General features: G+C 35.7%; 2 protein-coding genes and 1 long non-coding RNA gene across 3 annotated transcripts; 2 read left to right on the forward strand and 1 right to left on the reverse strand.

Annotated features, from left to right (window-relative positions):
- Nucleotides 1–911: 911 nt before the first annotated feature.
- Nucleotides 912–5,642, forward strand: LOC126707428 (glycerophosphodiester phosphodiesterase GDPDL7-like). Its single transcript, XM_050407058.1, has 9 exons — nucleotides 912–1,014; nucleotides 1,513–1,809; nucleotides 2,480–2,589; nucleotides 2,719–3,220; nucleotides 3,626–3,664; nucleotides 3,782–4,063; nucleotides 4,156–4,289; nucleotides 4,476–4,959; nucleotides 5,216–5,642. Exons 1-9 carry the CDS (start codon nucleotides 927–929, stop codon nucleotides 5,515–5,517), a joined length of 2,238 nt encoding a protein of 745 aa, XP_050263015.1. The 5' UTR covers nucleotides 912–926; the 3' UTR covers nucleotides 5,518–5,642.
- An 8,743-nt stretch (nucleotides 5,643–14,385) lies between these two features.
- Nucleotides 14,386–15,127, forward strand: LOC126704859 (GDSL esterase/lipase At4g10955-like). The gene is made up of 2 exons (XM_050403854.1): nucleotides 14,386–14,467; nucleotides 14,598–15,127. The coding sequence occupies exons 1-2, from the start codon at nucleotides 14,386–14,388 to the stop codon at nucleotides 15,125–15,127; spliced, it is 612 nt and encodes a 203-aa protein (XP_050259811.1).
- A 2,374-nt stretch (nucleotides 15,128–17,501) lies between these two features.
- LOC126715590 (uncharacterized) lies at nucleotides 17,502–18,050 on the reverse strand. The gene is made up of 2 exons (XR_007651880.1): nucleotides 17,979–18,050; nucleotides 17,502–17,884 (listed from the first exon to the last, which is right to left on the reverse strand). It is a non-coding gene; the product is annotated as an uncharacterized LOC126715590 (long non-coding RNA).
- Nucleotides 18,051–21,879: the final 3,829 nt, after the last annotated feature.

The following is a 21,879-nucleotide window of genomic DNA, read 5'->3' on the forward strand; positions in this document are numbered from 1 at the left end:
TCCTTTTAAGATGAAATCCTAGCCAAAAAAAGCTATTAATTCGGGAACTGTATGGGAGTTTTTAGAAACAAGAATTACTTTGAGAAGTAGAAATTCTCTTAAATATTCATGTTATTTTTTACCTCCTTCTCTCCTCCCTTCTAATTCTATTACATAATTATTACATTCCCTTGAGAGTTTTTCCTTTGAAACTTGACAGGGAATGTTTATTTCCTCCATATAATCTACAGCATTCAAGTAAGTTCAATTGGGTCTGTTTTACATTGTTTTGTTTGTCTGTCTATCTGTATGTCTGTCTTTTTTTTGTTTATTTAATTTTTGTTAATTAATGTACTTATAAAAAAAAATTGTTAACTGATTTGATTAAAGCCTTAAAAAAAAAAAAAGGAAACCAAGAAAGAAATAAAAAGGGTAAATGTGTTTTTGAATGATGGAATTCAGATAAATTCAATGTTATCTTTTGTGAGAAGTACTAAACATTTTTTTTTTTTTTGAAGTTTTGGTGTTTTGAATATTTTTAGTCCATTCTAATATAGGGGAAACATGTAAGATATTGATGCATTGTGGTGTTGAATTTTTGAGATGAAATAAATATTGGAGTTGAATTATCATAGGTGATATTATCCACCATAATCTTTGTGGGGGATTTTCTGAAGCCAATAAATAAACAAACTTAAACAGAAGTAATTAAAACTGACTGCATTAATATGTAATAAACGTTAAACGTTACTATTAAGGATGCTAAATTAACGTCCTTGTGTTCTAACACACAAATTTACTCGACCAACTTGTGAAAATGTAATGTGTTAGTCATTATCATATCATTTTTTTTTTCTTTTCTTTCTATTCTTGTTTTTTTATCTTTCTTTATGATGTTGTTCATTCATCAACTCTAACTTTTGGATCTATGACAGAACCAGAACAAGATGATCAGGTGCTTGCTTTTCATTTCCTTGTTGATACATTCAACTTTAGGGCAGAATTCTACATCAAAGAAATGGCTGACTTTAAGTGGTAAGGATTTGATTTTTACGAATTCTCTTATTTGATTTTGGTGCTATGTTTAAAAAATAAAAAATGGCTACAATCTAAGAAGGAAGAAAAGGTACAATCCATTAATAGGAAATAGGATCAATGTAGCAAGTTCCAAGATCTGTATTTCTAGAAAATGAAGGATCTTTGTAATTGCAAAATTCATCTTTGAGGCTCAAACTAATCAATGGCTGTAGCAACTTGCATAAATTTGAAAAAAGAAAAAGGAATCTTTACTAATTAAATTGAAAACAGTATGTTTTAATTGTGAAGAATGGCAAAAGTTATGTTACTTAGCCCCAAGACTTTTAGACAAAGTTATGTTTCTAAGGAAGCAGGGTTTGAACCGAGATATCTCTTGGAAACGCTAGAAAATGTCATTTGATCTAATAAAACTCATTGGTTATGTTCACTATCATGCATATTTATATAGTTCATACCAGGTTGAATTTGTGATACATTCTGTGATTCTTTTACCAGGTAAACGGCCCATTGTGATAGCGAGAGGCGGGTTCACAGGAATGTTTCCTGAGTCCAGCTCGTTTGCGAATCAAATGACACAGACTTTAAGTTTGCTAGATACGGCTACGCTCTGCAATCTACAACTAACAAAAGATGGCATTGGTATATGCCTCTCGGGTGTCACACTTGATAATTCAACAAATATAAACCTTATATTCCCAAAAGATAAAAAGAACTACACTGTCAATGGAAAGGAAGTGTCGGGGTGGTTTTCTTTGGATTATACAAGTGATCAGCTCTTCAGCAATGTATCATGTAAGTCTCCAAACACCTTGACTTTCTCCTATTTCCTTGTATGATAATAATGAGGGGTTTAGCTTCTGGTACTTCCTTTTTAGTAACATAGTTATATAGATGACGCATATCACATTATCTTAGTTTTAATCAATCTTTTTTTGAACAACTGCTTACAATGGAGGAAATGTTATCATTGAAATAACATCATTTTCATCTGAGTCTATTATTAACGCTATTTTTTTTATGCACCAATCGCATGTCATGTTAGAAGTTGTGAAAAATGTTTGTTCCTGTTGTTAAAAGTATATGATTAAATAATTAAGTATACTATTTTTCAATAGTTTAAACTTTTGAAATAATCGGTAATTTAACACCTATAGTTACCGAAAAAGAAATTCAAATTTACAATTACTTTTTGCAATTCCTCCTAACAAGTCAAACCTACTTCACACTGTCCACGCTATGCAGAAATACAATTACTACAATTGATGGCTTTCTCAGAAGTAGGAAGAATCAACAGAAAAACAGAATACATGATATCTTTCATAATGAATCAAATGAAAAGCTTGTAGCAATAAAGAACTTAATCTATAGCTTCAAAAGTGACCTTTTAAAAAAAATACATACATACATATATATATATATATATATATTTATATATTTGCTTTGTAATGATCTTTTTTAACAGTGGTTCAGAATGTACTCTCTCGATCAAGTATGTTCGATTTGCTAGCACCTATATCTACTGTTGAAGATGTCACAGGAATTAAACCGGCCCAGTTTTGGTTGAATGTTCAGGTCTCTCTCTAAACTAATTATTGGTAACCCATTTCCTTTAGGGAATGAGAATTCTCTCTTTCATTCAAACATGAAATCCACAAGCATCATTCATTATTTTCTAAAATAGCTTTGGTGTTTGGTATGCAGTATGATACATTCTATACCCAACACAAACAAAGCCCAGCAACATTTGTTCAAAAGGCACTGAGATTTATGGGTATCAATTACATTTCATCTCCTGAGGTTGGTTTCTTGAAGAGCATGGTTGGGAAAGTGAACAAAATCAAGACAAAGCTCATCTTCCAGGTCCTCGGTGCAGATGAGATTGAACCTACAACCAACAAAAAGTACAGTTCACTGCTGGAGGATCTTGCCTCCATCAAGTCATATGCATCTGGGATCCTTGTCCCTAAAGAATACATATTGTCAGTTAAGGCAGACAAGTATTTGGGGGCTCCTACCACCCTTGTATCTGATGCTCATAAACAAGGACTAGAAGTATATGCTTCTGGTTTTTCAAATGATTTAATCTCAAGCTATAATTATAGCTATGATCCATCACAGGAATACCTGCATTTTATTGATAATTCTCAGTTCTCTGTTGACGGGGTGCTTACTGATTTCCCACCTACAGCATCAGAAGCCATTGGTGAGGACTAACTATCATATGCCATGACCATATTTTTCTCCCCCATTTTCTTTGAAGTGCTATACAAGCCCAATACTGAATCTAGAGTGCAATTGAATGTAGCTTTTTGCTGAAAGTTTCTTTGCTGGAAGGTTAAAGTATAGTTATACTTGGAAAAGGCAAGGTTTTAAGAACCTATACATTAGTAAATAAGTTAAAAAGCTAAAAAGAAAATGTTGTTACTAAACAGACAAATAATATATAAATATATATATATATATATATATATATCTCTCTAGAAGACATTTACTCATCAAAATTGAAAATCCAGTGATGGTAATTCAAATCACTAGAGCAGGATATAAATTGTTATTCTAATGTTTTTTCGGTTCTGATGTGACCCTGCCATTGCTCTTTCTGCTGCAGGATGCTTTGCCAATAACAAGCAGGTTAAACCTGCCAAAGGTGTGATACTTATCTTAAATCTTTCTCTAAGCACATGCTACAACCTTTAAAAGTTTATAGCTAAGTTAAAGGAAGAACAAGCTTTAATTGTGCAAAAACAATTTTGTGCCTTTTCAGGAAATCCTTTGATTATAACTAAAAATGGAGCAAGTGGGATTTACCCTGGCGCCACTGATCTTGCTTATCAACAAGCAGTGGATGATGGTGCGGACATAATAGACTGCTCAGTTCAAATGTCAAAAGATGGAGTTGCCTTCTGCTTGGATTCAGCGGACCTTATGGGATCAACCACTGTGATATCTTCTTTCATTTCTAGGTCGAATGTTGTCCAAGAAATTCAACCTAATGCTGGAGTTTTTTCATTCGATCTCACATGGAGCGAGATTCAAACCTTGAAACGTAAACTTCTTCTGAACTTTTTCGTACTTTCTCAAATTTCAAGTTTTATAAGCTTTTGATACCACTTACACTTAAAAACACTCATATTGCAGCTCAAATAGCTACTGTTTTCAAGGACTTCCCAAGAAACCCAGCATATAAGAATTCTGGTAAATTTGTGACCCTTGCTGAATTTCTGGAGTTCGCTAAAGCAAAGGGAGCTTCTGGAATTTTGATCAACATTCAGGTAAGCTTCTTTTTTCCCTTTTGAGAAATTTTTTATTCTGCTCTAACTCTAGGCTTCTTCATAAGCATCATTGTTCATTATTTCACCTCAATCCAAAGCCATATATATGTAGCCTATTCCCTATCATGTTTCAGCTCTATAGTTCTATTTATATATTTTATACCAACACCTACCTGTCTTTCTCAGAATGCTGCCTACTTAGCATCAAAGAAGGGGCTTGACATTGTAGGTTCTGTTACCACTGCCTTGAGCAATGCCACCTTTGACAAGCAATCCACCCAATCAGTACTGATCCAATCCGATGACACTTCAGTGTTGTCCAAGTTTAAAAGTGTTCCAACTTACAAAAGGGTGCTGTATATCGAAGAGAAAGTAGGTGACGCACCCAAACAGTCGGTGGAGGAAATCAAGAAGTATGCTGATGCAGTTGCTGTAACAAGAGCAACCATCATCGAAGTTACAGATTACTTCACCACGGATTTCACAAGTGTTGTTGAGGAGTTTCAGAAAGCAAATATCTCGGTCTATGTCTATGTTTTGAGGAACGAGTACATCACACTCGCATTTGACTATTTCTCAGATCCTATTGTGGAGATTGCTACTTTTGTTACTGGAATTGGAGTTGATGGGATCATAACTGAGTACCCAGGAACTGCCAGTAATTATATCAGTATGTGCTCCTACAACCTTAAATTCTATTCATTTCATACCATCTTCATTTGGGGGATTCTTAATCTTATGCTTCTGTTACACATCTAGAGTTTCTCACAAATGCATCTTTATACCACTAGGACATGAGGCTAGTGGGTGCTAGTAAATAATGTAATTCTATATGCAGTATGAAGGTATCTCATGCATTGGAGATACACATTTTCCCTCTGATGGTGCATGCAATGCTTAACATATTACCATTTTTGGTATTGCAGGAAGCCCATGTACCAATACAGATAAACCCGAATACAACATCCTACCAGTTGAAGCTGGTTCTCTGTTAAGCTTGGCTCCCCCCGAAGTACAGCCACCGGCAGCGGCACCTCTTCCACCGCTGGATTCTGCAGATGTTGTTGACCCACCTCTTCCTCCTGTGGCCAACATCAGTACTGCTAGTTCACCTGTTGCTGAGGCATCTCAGCCAAGTGCAAGTACTATATCATTTGCCAATGTTGCTAAGATGGATCTTTCTCTGATGGCAATAATGGTGCTTAGTTTACTATCTATGTTAAACTAAAGATGATGATCAATTTTTAGTCTGGCATGTGCCTGTAACTTTCAGTTTCTCCCAGCTTATTTTGGGTTTTATTTTTTTATCTCGAGTCTATACTGTAGTAAATATTGACTGACATTTAGCTCATACCATAAGATAAGAGATTGATTTGAATGGAAAAATATTTATATCAATTTTTGATCCACAATTTCTCCAATAACTGTGTTGGGTTTTTGGGTTCATCATATATAGAAAACAATAAAAAATCATACCAAGTGCACAAACCTCCACTTTTGCGCGGATTTGACAGAGGTGATTAATATGCAGACTCACCCATATCAATATTTTGGAGAGAGTGATTAATGTTAGGCATTTGACCCTTTTTCATTTCACTTCTGAACCAAATCAGTGAAATCATCCATGTCACTTTGGCTGTTAATATTGATAGTTCCTAATTTCTTTACTTCCTCTACTTAACCTTCAAACCCTCAATTAATTACACCTCCGGCTCACTATGGGTAAAGGGTAATTGTCCTCTAATTAAACAGGATTTAATCATTCAATTCAAAATCAAATTTTAACAATTCCAACGTTGCCAATTTCCAAAATCATGATTTTTGTTAACAATGAAATAGAAAATATTGAAAAATATTGTTCTCACCTAATAAATTTTTATTGGATAAAATTTTGAAAACCCTACATTTTTAACACCCCAAAAAAATTTAAGACTAATTTGAAGATTAGGGAAGGAGGGTTTATTTATTTTCCTTCTTAATTTTTCAATGTTTTCCGAGAGTCATAACTCATAATAAGTGAAAATAATAGCAAAAAATAGAGCTACACCCAGAAATAAATAAATAAAAAGTGGGTGTGTGTGTGTGTGTGTGTGAGAGAGAGAGAGAGAGGCTCAGGGTTAGGGGTATTCTCGGAGAAGAAAAAGAGGGACCGCCATGGCTGCGACAAAGAGAGAGGAGCTGCGTGAGGAAAGGGGCATAACAGTCATTTTCCACCCACACAGTTTCTTTCTGAGTCGCCGAGCCAAGAAACGGACCGACCTTTTTCGTTGTCCGATTACACCGCCTGAAATATCATCACCGCCTCATTATTATTATTATTATTATTTTTGACAAAGAAGAGAGAAGATGATGATGATGATGAAGAAGATTGAAACATAAAGAAATCATCGGCTCCACATGCATTCAGAGAGAAAAGAGGGGTTACAGATTCAGAGAGATCTCCACCCCTCTCTCTCTACCTCTGAGAGCAGAACCTCATTGAGGACCCTTGGATTCTTTTTTGGACCTTATTTATATTTGCCCACTACCACTAGCCTCTCTTGTTGGCCATCTTCCATCATTACCCCTCCTTTAGGCTGCGATAGTGCTGATGGAGTGATGGGTAAGGGGTAAGTTTCATGGAAAATAGGGAGTCTTTGGGTGCGTTTGAATTGACTTCAAACTAATTCCGGAAATGATTTTCCAGAAAATTCGGTGTTTGGCTGTCACGGAAAACGTTATTTTCCGGAAAATCATTTCCGGTTGACCACGAATTTTCCGTTTGACCACGGAAAATGATTTCTGCCTTCATTTTCACTTCATTTCACTTCCGGAAAAAGAGAGAGAGAGAGAGAGAGAAGAGAGAGCCCAGATCAGAGAGAGAGAGGGACGATTGCGCCGCTCGTCCGACGATCGCACCGCGCCGACGAGCGGCGCGGTGCACGATCGCGATCGTCGATCGAGTGGCGCGATCGACGATCGCGATCGACGAGCGCGATCGACGATCGACGAGCGCGATCGACGAGCGCGTTCGTCGATCGCGATCGTCGACGATCGCGATCGTTCGTCGATCTCGCCTTCGCGATCGTTCGCGCCGGCGAGATCGCGATCTCGCGAACGCGATCGCGCCGGCGAGATCGCCTTCGCGCCGGCGGGTTTTCTGGATGTGTTCTGGGTTGTGTTTTCTGATTTGTGTTTTCCTTTCTTCTTTTCCAAACACTAGAAAATATTTTCCGGAAAATTTTTTGAAATGCAACCAAACACACAGAAATATTTTCCTTTTCCAGAAATTAGCATTTCCGGAAAATATGTATTTTTCGGAAAACGTTTTACGGCAACCAAACACAGCCTTTATCAATTCAACAAATTGAAACAAACAACTAATTAGAAAAATATAAATTTGTTGTTGAATTATTAATATAAGAGATATTTACGGTAAACCCACATATGGTATGATCCGTTTTTACTTTGCCTACCTTTGGTTTAAAACTTTACACTTTACCCACTTGAACTTCAATTCATTACCCATCCGTTACCCACTTCCATTAAAATCAAGGGTAAAAATGTATTTTCACTTCTTTTTTATATCTCTCTCCTCCAAAAACAAAAAATAACATAAAAAAGATACAAACAAAGAAGATCAAAGTGGGGATTTTGCAGAGAAACAAGTTGTGTCAAAATAATATCAGATTGAGAGGCCAACTCTCTTCATTTTTAGATCTCTCTCTCACTCACTCCATCGTTTCTCTCTCACTTACTCCATCGTCTCTCTCTCTCTAAAACTCAGATTTACCCCTTTGTTCCACTGCACCAAAAGTCAATTTGGTTCGTTTCACAGCAAAAATCCAGATCGACCACTATCTTTGTTTCATGGGTTTTCTTTTTTTCTTTTCTTTTTTGCTTTTGGGTTGTGGGTTTGATAATGATCTGATTATGGTGGGGTTATGGGTTGTGGCTTGTGGTGGTTGTGGATTGTGGGCGAGGTGGTGGTGGTGCTAAGTTGTGGGTTCTGATAGTGGTGGTGGAAAAAAAAAATCTTCTATCATCTATGACAATTTCTTACCCAGGTTTGGCGTTTTCCAAAAGCAAATGACTTCTTGTGAAGTCATAGCAACAGTGATTAGTGGCGGATTGTCCGGGTTTTTCTTTTTTGGGGGTTCATGCGACTGGCAAAGTGAACCCAAACACACTAAATTATTTACGTAGAGAAGTAGATCAACAGGATTTCAAACAGTGTGGGTTGTAGACAAGAAAGCAAAACTCTGGGTGAGAATTCTCTCCATATCCTTTGTAGTTCTTGAGATGGAGAGTGGTTCTAGTCTAGATCTGGTCCAAATCTCTAGATTTTTCTAGATCTAAAGATTTGGAGTGGTTCCCTCTCTTGGAGTTCAGTTTTCTGGGCGACTGGAGGTTGATTTCTAGATCTTTAGATTTTTTGTTTTTTGCTTTTTTTCTTTAAAATTGTATTAATACTATAAAGCAATTAAAAAAAATTAATGGCCTCCATAAAAATCCAGATCTCCAATATCAAAACCAATAAGAAATACAATTTGAACCCAGTGAAACTAGAACTGACTGACTCGTTTTCCATGCTTTGGTTTTTTATTTTATGGCTTTAGTAGTTTGTGGGGTTTCGGTCTTGGTCGCTGGAGCCTGGAGATGAGCTTGCACGAATGGCTTGGGATTTTGAGTGAAGCCGTGGTTTACAAATGTTGTGTTCTTGTGTTTGTGAGGAAAAGATTCAATGGTTGGTGTTTTTGATCCGTATTATGTTCTGATTTTTAATAAAATGGTGTTTTTCTAACTTTTGATGGTGAGGTGGGTAACGGATGGGTAATGGATTAAAGTTCAGGTGGGTAAAGTGTAAAGTTTTAAACCACGGGTAGGCAAAGTAAAAACGGGTCATACCACAAGTAGGTTTACTGTAATTATCCCTTAATATAATTTAAATTTGTTAATTATATCTATTTCAGATTTGCTAATCTTGGATTCTCAAAAAAAAAAAAGATTTGCTAATCTTGAAAGAAAAAGCATTATTAGGTATAAGTTTATCCCTTAATCATTCATGTCGGGTCATACAATTTGATGGATCAGGACAATACACTTATAGTACCTTTACAAAATTCAATGAACATCATTTAATGCATTTTTTTTAAATGTTAAGGTATAAGTTTTTATATTTATCATCCTTAATTTTTATTTACTTTTTGAATATAATTAAAGAAGTGATATCTTAACTTTTGGCTAAACAATTTCATTGCTCCATATTCAGAGTTCAAATCTTATGTCTCACTCTTCTTGATCCATTATATACTTCACAAATAAAAACATGCCACATGTCCATCTAATTTATTAAATGTTAAATTTATGTCTTCTATTATTTTAATTACCTAAATATGATGGGTTATTGATTTATTTATTTTAGGAAATTGAAATAATAAAAAGTATAAATTTAGCATTTAATAAATTAAATGGACATGTGTCATGTTTTTTATTTGTGGAGTATATAATGGAGCAGGAAGAGTGGGACAGAGGATCTGGACTCACATATTCATATGACACTTTGAAAATCTCATGAAATGATAATGATGATTAAACCTGAGACTTCTAGTTTTATGTTACATCCCAGACTAATGTGTCTAGGTACCCTTTGATGGTCTCCTTAATTAAAACTTTCATGAAATGGGATTAGAAATTTTTTTTTTTTTTTTTTTGAATTACTTTTCAAATTCCTTTGATACATCCAAAAATGGAATATTGCATTAAAAATTTAGAACAAAGAGAATATGTAGTAGGGTAAAAGGAGTAAAAAATATGTTAACAAATATTTTTATACACACGTTAAGGAGGCTTCAAAATGATTCCACCAATACAGATAAGCCCGAATACAACATCCTACCAGTTGAAGCTGGTTTTCTGTTAAGCTTGGCTCCCCCCGAAGTACAGCCACCGGCAGCGGCACCTCTTCCACCGCTGGATTCTGCAGATGTTGTTGACCCACCTCTTCCTCCTGTGGCCAACATCAGTACTGCTAGTTCACCTGTTGCTGAGGCACCTCAGCCAAGTGCAAGGATATCATTTGCCAATGTTGCTAAGATGGATCTTTCTCTGGTGGCAATCATGGTGCTTAGTTTACTGTCTACGTTAAACTAAGATGATGATCAATTTTTAGTCTGGCATGTGCCTGTAACTTTCAGTTTCTCCCAGCTTTTTTTTTTTTTTTTTTTTTTTTTTTTTTCTTGAGTCTATACTGTAGTAAATATTGACTGACATTTAGCTCATACCATAAGATAAGATATTTATTTGAATGGAAAATATTTATATCAATTTTTGATCCACAATTTCTCCAATAACTGTGTTGGGTTTTTGGGTTCATCATATATAGAAGACAATAAAAAGTCGTACCAAGTGCACAATCTTTCACTTTTGTGCAGATTTGAGAGAGGTGATTAATATACAGACTTACCCATATCAATATTTTGGAGAGAGTGATTAATGTTAGGCATTTGACCCTTTTTCATTTCACTTCTGAACCAAATCAGTGAAATCATCCATGTCACTTTTTGGCTGTTAATATTGATAGTTCCTAATTTCTTTACTTCCTCTACTTAACCTTCAAACCCTCAATTAATTACACCTCCGGTTCACTATGGGTAAAGGGTAATTGTCCTCTAATTAAACAGGATTTAATCATTCAATTGAAAATCAAATTTTAACAATTCCAACGTTGCCAATTTCCAAAATCATGATTTTTGTTAACAATGAAATAGAAAATATTGTAAAATATTGTACTCACCTAATAAATTTTTATTGGATAAAATTTTGAAAACCCTACATTTTTAACACCCAAAAAAATTTAGGACTAATTTGAAAATTAGGGGAAGAGGGTTTATTTATTTTCCTTCTTAATTTTTCTATGCTTTCCGAGAGTCATAACTCATAATAAGTGAAAACAATAGCAAAAAATAGAGCTACACCCAGAAATAAAAAAATGTGGGTGTGTGTGTGTGAGAGAGAAAGAGAGGCTCAGGGTTAGGGGTATTCTCGGAGAAGAAAAAGAGGGACCGCCGGTCCGCCATGGCTGCGACAAAGAGAGAGGAGCTGCATGAGGAAAAGGGCATTACAGTAATTTTCCACCCACACAGTTTCTTTCTGAGTCGCCGAGCCAAGAAACGGGTCGACCTTTTTCGTTGTCCGATTACACCGCCTGAAATATCATCACCGCCTCATTATTATTATTATTATTATCTTGACAAAGAAGAGAGAAGATGATGATGATGATGAATGATGAATGATGATGATGATTGAAACATAGAGAAATCATCGGCTCCACATGCATTCAGAGAGAAAAGAGGGGTTACAGATTCAGAGAGATCTCCACCCCTCTCTCTTCCTCTGAGAGCAGAACCTCATTGAAGACCCTTGGGTTGTTTTTTGGACCTTATTTATATTTGCCCACTAGCTTCTCTTTTTGGCCATCTTCCATCATTACCCCTCGTTTAAGCTGCGATAGTGCTGATGGGTAAGGGGTTAGTTTAGTCAATGCAAACTTTTTTTTGAGGGGGTAGTCAATGCAAACTTAGTTGTATTTTTAATACATTTTTCATATTGATATATCTATCATACTCTCACAAAAAATCACAAGGTTATTATCATAAGTTTGCAAAAAACGTGATTTCAATAAGAGGTTCAAATTAGAACCAATAATTTACCACCTATGATATATTATGAAAATATTGTAGACGTATCACTTCTTATAAGGAAAAAGAAATAATTAACGGATATCATAAGGGTGATAGTTTAGAAAATATTTTTAGTTAATAAATGTCCTAATGGTAATGGTTTAGGAAATTTTTTATAGGAAGAGAAAAAAGTAATTGTTTTATTTCATAGCTTTTTTATATTTTCCATGAAAGTGATATATGAAATATTGATATTAAAATTTTCCTTTAACAAATGCCCTAATGATACTTGTTAATCGGGCCCTTTGAAATATAGGCCAGATTCTAGAAGGGAAATCAGATTCTAAACGTATATCACACAAAATAGGGAGTGTTTATCACTTAAACAAATTGAAACAAACAACTAATTAGAAAAATATAAATTTGTTGTTGAATTATTAATATAATTTAAATTTGTCAATTATATCTGTGGAGACCGGCCCAAAATAACAGGCTGGCTGGGCCCTAGGCCTGTCCGAGGACGCGGCCCGTTCGAGGAGTCAGCGTGGCCCAAGCAATCCTTATTCAGGCCCACTGGGGCAAAGAGAACATGTCCGAGGAGTAATTTCTCCTCGGATACTGTAAAATCCGGAGCAAAGGTACATCCAAGCCACTATAGTCCATCTTCCAAATACTTAAAAATGAAGAAAACTCGAAATATCTCAGCAAAGGCTGCCACCACCACATTAAATGCATTACAACTACTCTCCTGGCTGCATTAATGAGGAGAAGACCCCTGAACAGTACTACCTTGGCTACCGCAACTCACAGAGAATTGAGGGAGGTGTCTGATGGGACAGGTGCTCAAGTGGGGGTTTGGATGATCAACAAGTGTAAAGCCCAGATGATTAAAAAGGGCCTATATAATATGTAAAGGTCCCCCAAGAGAGAGGACGGAAGAAAAAAGAGAGAGAATACTATAGAGGAGTCTTACTGCATTGATCTGTATCTATTAATCAAGTTTTTAGCCTGATCATCTCTAGAGACCTTTCTACACAATGGCATTTTCGTTCTTGTTTGTGTATTCCCTTAACACATGCATCAAACCGTTCAAACTAACTGAAACCGAGTTCTTTAGCCCATACTCTACCAAAATTCATTGTGTGGGACCTTTTGGACCAAAACTTGAGCGACAAAGGTTGAGTCACCAAATTGTTCACCTACAATATCTATTTCAGATTTTCTAATCTTGAAAGAAAAAGCATTATTAGGTATAAGTTTATCCCTTAATCATTTATGTCGAGTCATACAATTTGATGGATCAGGACAATACACTTATAGTACCTTTACAAAATTCAATGGAACATCATTTAATGCATTATTTTTTAAATGTTAAGGTATAAGTTTTTATATTTATCATCCTTAATTTTTATTTACTTTTTGAATATAATTAAAGAAGTGATATCCTAACTTTTGGCTAAACAATTTTGTTCATCCATATTCATATGACATTTTGAAAATCCCATGAAATGACAATGATATGATTAAACCTGGGATTTCTAGTTTTATGTTACATCCTAGACTAATGTGTCTACCACTTGGGTACCCTTTGATGGTTTCCTTGATTAAAACTTTCGTGAAATGGGATTAGGATTTTTTTTTTTTTTTTTTTTGAATTACTTTTCAAATTCCTTTTGATACATCCAAAAATGGAATATTGCACTACAAAATTTAGAACAAAGAGAATATGTAGTAGTGTAAAAAGAGTAAGAAATATGTTAACAAATGTTCTTATACACACGTTAAGGAAGCTTCAAAATGATTCCACCTATATTAGAAAGTAACAAAAACTAATAAACAAAAGTTCTCTAAATTGAAAAAGATTGGCTCGACAATACTCTTTGTAAGGCGGACCCCAAAGCTCACAAGCTCATTAATTTCTGGGTTGATGTTGAATTCTGGTGCATTCTTCTAACTCATTCGGATTTTGGCCCATGAAAAATGATGGGGGTACAAAGTACCATTGAATAGATTGATTACACCAGATGCATATCTCATAGTTATTAATTGTCCTCCAATGTAATTGTTTTCCTAACTATTTGACATGTGAAATTATCCTTGGCTTGGTTAGTTAATTCATTAAGTAATATATTCAATTATCCTGGTTAGTATTAAATAAGTTTATTTAGTAAACATGGTAGTAAAACTTAGGTGCAATATTTTGGTGGAGTAAATTAGATTTTTCAATTGATTTCAAATACTTGAATGGATTGAATTTAATTGCTCTTGGAAAATTTAAGTTTTATCCTAAATATAAAAGACCTTGAATAACTTTTTAGACTTAGGCTCAAACTATATTGAACTGACCCTAATCTTACAATCTCTTTGCAGGAACAATCGATATCACGTAAGATCAGCTATTGCCAGTTTGATTAAAGCAGTGTACATTCTTTACCATGACCCCCATTGATCTCAAGGTCTTGCTCTACCTTGCAATGAACTACGCTCGTAACATGGTTACTTCGTCTAGAGGTGCAAGTGTGTGGCTGGCTGGACATTCTCTGGTGGCAGCTATGGCATTGCTTGCAGGGAAGGAAATGGCCAAGGAGCTAGGGTCATTTGATTGAAACTTATCTGTTTAATCCACCATTCTGCTCTGACCTCATAGCGAGGTGGATCAAGAATAATATTGTGAGCTTTGTGAACCACCTTACAAAGTCAAAGAGTGTTGTCAAGGCAAGCCTCAGCCGTTCAGGAAAGGGTCATCGGCATCATGTGGCTCAAGCACATGAAGCTTTCGTTGCATTATCTAATTGGGTTCCTTACCTTTTTGTGAACCCAGATGATCCTGTTTCTTCAGAATATATTCACTACTTTGAAAACAGGCAGAAGATGTTGGAGCTTGGATTTGAAAATGTTGTGACAATTGCATCAATTATGACCATGAGGATGGCGTTGGGAATAGATTCAAGTTCAGAAGCAATCCATCTCATTCCTTCAGCAATTCTGACCATTAATAAGGTTGAATTCCACCAAGATATTCATGGTCTTTGTGGTTTTATCAAAGAAAAAGAATTTGCTTATCAACTTCAACAGTGGTGGAGTCCTGATTCTTCCAGTCAATCTTGGGAATATAGGTACGTACAACACTACAAACTGAATGAAGCAGAGATATATAGGTGTGTGTTGAGTAAATAGGCCCAAAAGAATAACCAATACAGTCCCGGAGAATGGGTCTTGGTGAAGCTTTCATCTGACCCAGATGTGAGCCTAGGGCCCTCTTACTTGTTTTGTTAGTACCGATATGGCAATTATACTAGAAAAGTACCATAAAGAACTACAATGTTCAACAAATTTGTTTCTCTAAATGTATGTGAATGTTTCATAATATATTGTTCATATCACAAAACCATTATTGTAAGTGTAATTTTTAAACCAAGAATCTTGTAACTCAACTGACACATCTTAGTATTTTTACATATATAAACATTCAAAATTCAAATCTCTTACCCCATTGTATCTTTTGAACTATCAAAAAAAGTAATTTTATTTTTTCTTTTGCTACTCAGTAATTAAATCCAATTCTATAGTAAATCTATAATTTTTTATTCTCTATAGTTGTAGATGTTGTGAATTAATATCGCTTGCATTATCAAATCTTTGTAATTAAGTGGAATCATCATCTCCTCCACTTGATAAATTGATCTTTCATTTGAAAGTTGAAACAACACTCATATAAGAAAGAATATATATATATATATATATATATATATATATATATGAATTTTGGGCTACATCACAATCTAAAGCATCCGTGGGAAGATTTGAGTAAAGTCAATTTAATTAGGGGTACCTTGCATAGAATTCTCGACCATAAGGCTTAAAGTGGAAGTAGGGATGGGAAGCTTAAATTTATGTTAGTTGGCACTTGGCACACTATTGTGCCAACGCAACTGAAAATAATAATAATAAAAATTAAGATTGTTAAGCTGAAAACAAATCGTACTAAAAGTAATTAACATAAGCTATCTAATGATCTAGTAATTGAGTAGAATATCGATTAACCTTAAATACTAAAATCACAATCTTCTCTTTCTTCTATCTCAAAATTTTCTGTCAGCCCAATTCTATCCTTCTTCTTTTTTTGCACAATTTCCTAGCGACCAAACCAAGAGAGAAAAAAGAAAAGAAAAAAATGAGCAAAAGTAATATATAATTGTCTAAATTGAGTAGAGCTACACAATATAAATAATTATAATTGAAACATGCAATCAGAATTCATTTGAGAGAGAATGGAGGCACTTTAGCAAAGTCAACTCCAAATTTGGTTTTTCTTCTGGTAATCAAGCTAAGTTATAATTTTAGAAATGACCAGTAGCTACAATTTCCACCAAAGTCAACTTTAGAAATAATCAATAGCTACAATTTCCACCATGACCTAGGAAGTATAGACACAAATACGAGCATGGATATAATATGGAGATAAGGCAATTTTTAAAAAATTATGACACTAGTGGGGCAGGAATATGTATGTTAATTAATTAAATTTTTCAAAACTTATAAAATTTGTTTTATAGCAAAAAATATTATTTTTTTAAATAATTGTTAAAAATTCTTTTAGAAGCATATTAAAGCCAAGTCACTAATAATACATACTTGAGTCCACTGTCTACCTAGATAATAAAAAAGAATTGTGAAAAGTTAACTACTTGGTTTACACATCTTTTATTCATGTGGGTGACTGGAGATGAAAGAGCTCTTCACGTGTGATACAAAACAATAAAGAAGAAGAAGAAGTCACAATAGACGACAATATGATAAGACAATGCTGTCACTCCATTTCTATACAGTATAACGGAAAAGATTATCATAAAAATGACTAAAAGAATGAAATATTGGAATTTAATTAACTTCAATTAGTGTAAGTGGAGCGCTACACTGCTAGTGTGCTAATGTAGATCGTTGCTCATAGATGCAATTTGAATATTACGTACCAAAAGATGGACTTCTTGTTTTTCATTAGATTCCATAATCCAAGCTCTTTTAAGTTTCAACTAATGCTGCACAGATTTGCAAAGATGCCAACATAGTGTTCAACTAAATTTCTCATTAAGGAAGCCAAAAGTTCTTTCCCAACTAAAAGAATTCAAAGATTTGCAATGTGTAGCCAAAAAATTCTCTATATATTCCCAAAAACAATGTTTTCCAAGGTTGTCTAAATGAGTGAAACTTCTAAGGCAGGCTATCAATTGTATCCAGATTTTGTACCTTAATACATGCCAAAACATACTGGTTCTGTCATGCAAGAGAGGGCACAAAAGAGCAAATGGAATCAAAATGGAAATTGATATTTTTTTCAAGGTTTGCAATGAAATGTGAGGGGGCTACATGAGCAATAACAGATGAATCTAGGTCCCGAAGGATAGCTCCCAGCTCCCTCTAAATCCATGGTTCTACTCTTTCTTTTGTACCAATATTTCCTGATATATTGTGAAATTTCAAGATGAAAAACAATCAGATCAAGTCAAACTCAGGCCTCAACAAACACAATCAGACACAAACACAGACCATCAGCAACTAAGTAACCTCAATATGAGATCACTAATTAGACTTCAGGAAAATGTTTAAAAGAGATTCAAAGTGTTGGCCTATTCCATGTTTTAATTTCAGTACAAATTTTATTAGGGAAGGGCAACCGTGAAGCAATCATCTTCTGTCATCCCCAATATATATATAAAACAAAGGGATCTACACAAGTTCCTTCATTTGGGTTCAAGAACTGGAGGGTCAATATCAATTCCCATGTTAGCTGTCATCCCTGCTATAACTCTCATTGCTAATTCTATACTTGTGCAATTTAAATCTGCCAGCTTTTCAGTAGCAATTGTGCGCAATTGCTCAATGGTGATCTTGCCTACTTTCTTCATCTTTGTTCTTTAGAATCTTTATCTCCATCTACATATCAATCAAGATAATTAAACTATCACTGTTCAATTACATAAGTTCAAATTATGACTGGAAATCCTAATAAAATTACCATGATCCATACCAAAAGTCAAGGTACGGCTCTGTTTAATGGAGCTCTCTGCTCTTCTTCATCACCCGCTATCTTTGGATGCTTTATCTTCGTCATCTCCAAGGTGAAATCTGGTGCAAGCTCTGCTTCACTGATTTTGTTGGTCTATGTGTAAAAACTAGAAAGGCTAAATAGAATTGAGAGAATTTCATCGATTGAGAGTCAATTACAAGAAAATGAACTGAAATGAATAAATACATACAAGATGCTCTGTTTATATACACAGAAAAATATAACCAACTCTATAATTGGCGCCAAAATCAGTTATTTGAATATTCTGGAAACTATACACGTGGCAAGCTTGAGTAACTAACTCCTGGATTTGTGGAACTGACTCCTTCAACGATCCTAGATGAAGAACTCAGGATGTGGCATGGCCTCAAGTAATTCCAAGACTGCTGAGTTAATCAAGTCCTTTGATGCAAGCCTTGTGGTTTGAGTAGTGCACACCTCATCAGCAAATGCTACAGTACTTGCTGCCTTCATGGCCTGACCAGTGCACCTCGCATCAACAACTGCTGCACTGCCTGCTGCTTTTGTGGCTTGGCTAGTGCATCCCTCATCAGCAACTGCTGCACCACTAGCTACCTGTGTGGCTTAAGGCATGCAACATTGCTTTGCACTTTTAACACTCCCCCTCAAGAGCACAACTCTTGCCTTTTGGTCTTCTAAACCTGTATGAGGATACTCCACTTTAGAAGCAAAAATATTGATAACACCTAGCCTTTTGATCAACCTTAAAAAGCTTTCCACTCCTAAGGCCTTGGTAAACACATCTGCTAACTGATTCTTAGTTGAAACATAGAAGGTTTTAAATGCACCATCAAGGATCTTATTTCTCACAATATGGCAATCAGCTTCTATGTGTTTTAATCTCTCATGAAACACTAGATTTGCTGCTATATGAAGCGCTGCCTGGTTATCACAGTATATCAACACAAGCTTATCATGTTTAACATGTAAATCTTGTAGCAAATGCAAAATCCAAGTTAATTCACAGGTGGTTGTAGCCATGGCCCTATATTCAGCTTCTGCATTGGACCTAGACACTATGCTTTGTTTCTTAGACCTCCAGGACACTAAGGCATCACCAAGAAACACATAATAGCCTGTTAAAGACTTTCTTGTGTCAGGGCACTTTGCCCAATCTGCATTAAAATATGCCTTTAGGTGCAGATCAGATTCAGTGGGGAAGAAAACACCTTGACCAGGTGTTCCTTTTATGTATTGAAGTATTCTAGTGGCTACTTTCATATGTGGTGCTCTAGGTTGTGCCAAGAATTGGCTGAGCCTATGCACTGCATATGTGATGTCTGGCTTGCTTAAGGTCAAATACATAAGCTTCCCAATCAACCTTTTGTATTGTCTTGGATTGGAAAGTAAATCCCCACCTCCTTTAGATAACTTCAACTGTTGTTCCATTGGGGTTTGAACTAGTTTACACCCTTTCATACCAGTTTCTTCAAGGACTTCTAAAGCATACTTCCTCTGGGTTAGGCTGATCCCATTCTATTTCTTGCAATTTCTAAACCTAAGAAATACTTGAGTGATCCCGAATCCTCAATCCCAAACTTCTGATCCAATACTAACTTGAGAGAGACAACACAAGCATGATCATTGCCAGTGATTACCATGTCTTCAACATAGACAAGTAGAGCAGTGAACAAAGACCCTTTGCTATGCACAAATAAGGAATGATCAGCCTAAGATTAAACAAAACTAAGCTCCTTTATTATTTCTGACAGCTTTGTGTACCACTACCTAGAAGCCTGTCTCAAACCATAAAGAGACTTAACCAATTTACACACCCTAGGAGCAGCTAAAGAAGTAGAAGAAGAGGCTGAAACACACTCCCCCTTACTGTGAAAACCAGGTGGCAATGTCATATAGACCTCTTCATCCAAATCTCCATGGAGAAATGCATTATTGATATCCAATTGGTGTAAAGGCCACTGTTTGGTAGCACAAGAGCAAGCAAGACTCTCACTAAAATTGTTTTAGCAATAGGAGAGAAGGTTTCAAGGAAATCAAGGCCTTCCCTTTGAGTATAACCCTTAGCAACAAGCCTTGCTTTAAACCTCTCAACACTGCCATTAGGATTAAGTTTTACCTTATAAACCCACTTGTAGCCAATGGGAGACTTACTAGGAGGCAAGGTAGTCACATCCCAAGTGTGATTCTACTCAAGGGCTTGGATTTCTTTGTCCATGGCAACCCCCCACAGTGGGTCTTGAATAGCTTGGGAAAAACTGGCAGGTTCTTTGGGACTTGAACTGACTGCTAGCAAATAAGAATGATAGCAAGGCTCTAAATGGGAATAGGTAAGACATTGATCAAGATCATAAGGGGCACCAGCTGCAATAGTAGTACAAGCGTCGTCCTGCAAATAAGTAGGAGGTCTAATATCCCTAGTGGACTTTCTTAGAGGTACTGGAGGCACTAAAGCAACTGGTGGAGATGAAATAGGCACCTGATCAGAATTAGGCACCTGGACAGGACTAGAAGAAGAAGTAGCATGAGAAGATAAAACAATAGGAACAAGTTGAACGTAAGAAGAAGGAACATCATCAAAACCAAGGAAGTAGAATCAGAAATGCTAATAGGAGTAACTAAATCATCAATACCAGCTGAGCAGGAAGCTTCAACAGTAGAAGGAATAAAGGGATCTGCAATATGAGGTGAAACAGAAGCAAAAGGGAAAGAATTTCCATTAAAAACCACATCCCTAGAGATGAACACCCTATTAGTAGACAAATCAAGAACCTTATAACCTTTCACCCCAAAAGGGTACCCCAAGAAAACACACTTAACAACTCTAGGTGCAAATTTAGACCTGTGATTAGAAAGAGTGGAAGCAAAGCATAAGCAACCAAACACTTTTAAATGTGCATAGCTAGGTGGATGACCAAAAAACACTTTAAAAGGAATTTGATTTGATAAAGTAGATGAGGGGATTCTATTGATTAAATAAACAGCAGCAAGTATAGCATGGCCCCACAAATGCAAAGGTAAATGGGATTGAAATATGAGAGCTCTTGCCACATTCAAGATGTGTTGGTGCTTCCTCTCAACAACAACATTCTGTTGAGGGGTTTCAACACAGTTTAAATGATGCAAGATGCCCTTTTTAGCAAAGAAATCTTTCATGAAGAATTCAGTCCCATTGTTTGACCTTAAATTTTTAATTTTCTTAGAAAATTGGGTTTCCACCATAGTGCAAAATTGTTCTAAAACAGATTGTGTTTGAGACTTACACTTTAACAGATAAACCCAAGTGCACCTAGAGTAGTCATCAACAATGGTTAAGAAATACTTGCAATGATCAATGGTAGAGACTGAGAAAGGTCCCCACAAATCACAATGAATCAACTCAAAGCAAGATTTAGAGTTTTTGTTTAGCAAGAGGACAAATGTCATAATTAAAGTTCTCAACAGAAGTGAAACTAGGTACATCATTTGGTTTTATTGAAGCCAATTTGGCATTGGATAGGTGACCCAATCTGGAGTGCTAGATTTGAACTTGTGAACTATGTACAGAAGCTGCAATGGCAGGTGTAGAAGTGTTGCTCTTGTCCAGCAAGTAAAGTCTATTGCTTTCTCTACCTAGACCAAGTGTGCTCCAATGAGCAAGGTCCTGGATAAAGCATAAGTTTCCAAAGAAAATAAGGCAACAAGTAGTGGACTTGGCTAGTTGACTGACATAAATAAGATTGAAGCTAAATGATGGAACACAAAGAACATTATGAAGGATAAGATGTTCTAAGATTTTCACAATGCCAACATAAGTGACAGAAGCTACTTCTCCATTAGGCAAATTGACATAAGTGTTTAAAGTAGCAGTGAGAGTAGTGAAACATGTAATGGACTGCACCAT

Source organism: Quercus robur, chromosome 2 (assembly GCF_932294415.1).
Source record: "Quercus robur chromosome 2, dhQueRobu3.1, whole genome shotgun sequence".
Lineage (NCBI taxonomy): Eukaryota > Viridiplantae > Streptophyta > Magnoliopsida > Fagales > Fagaceae > Quercus > Quercus robur.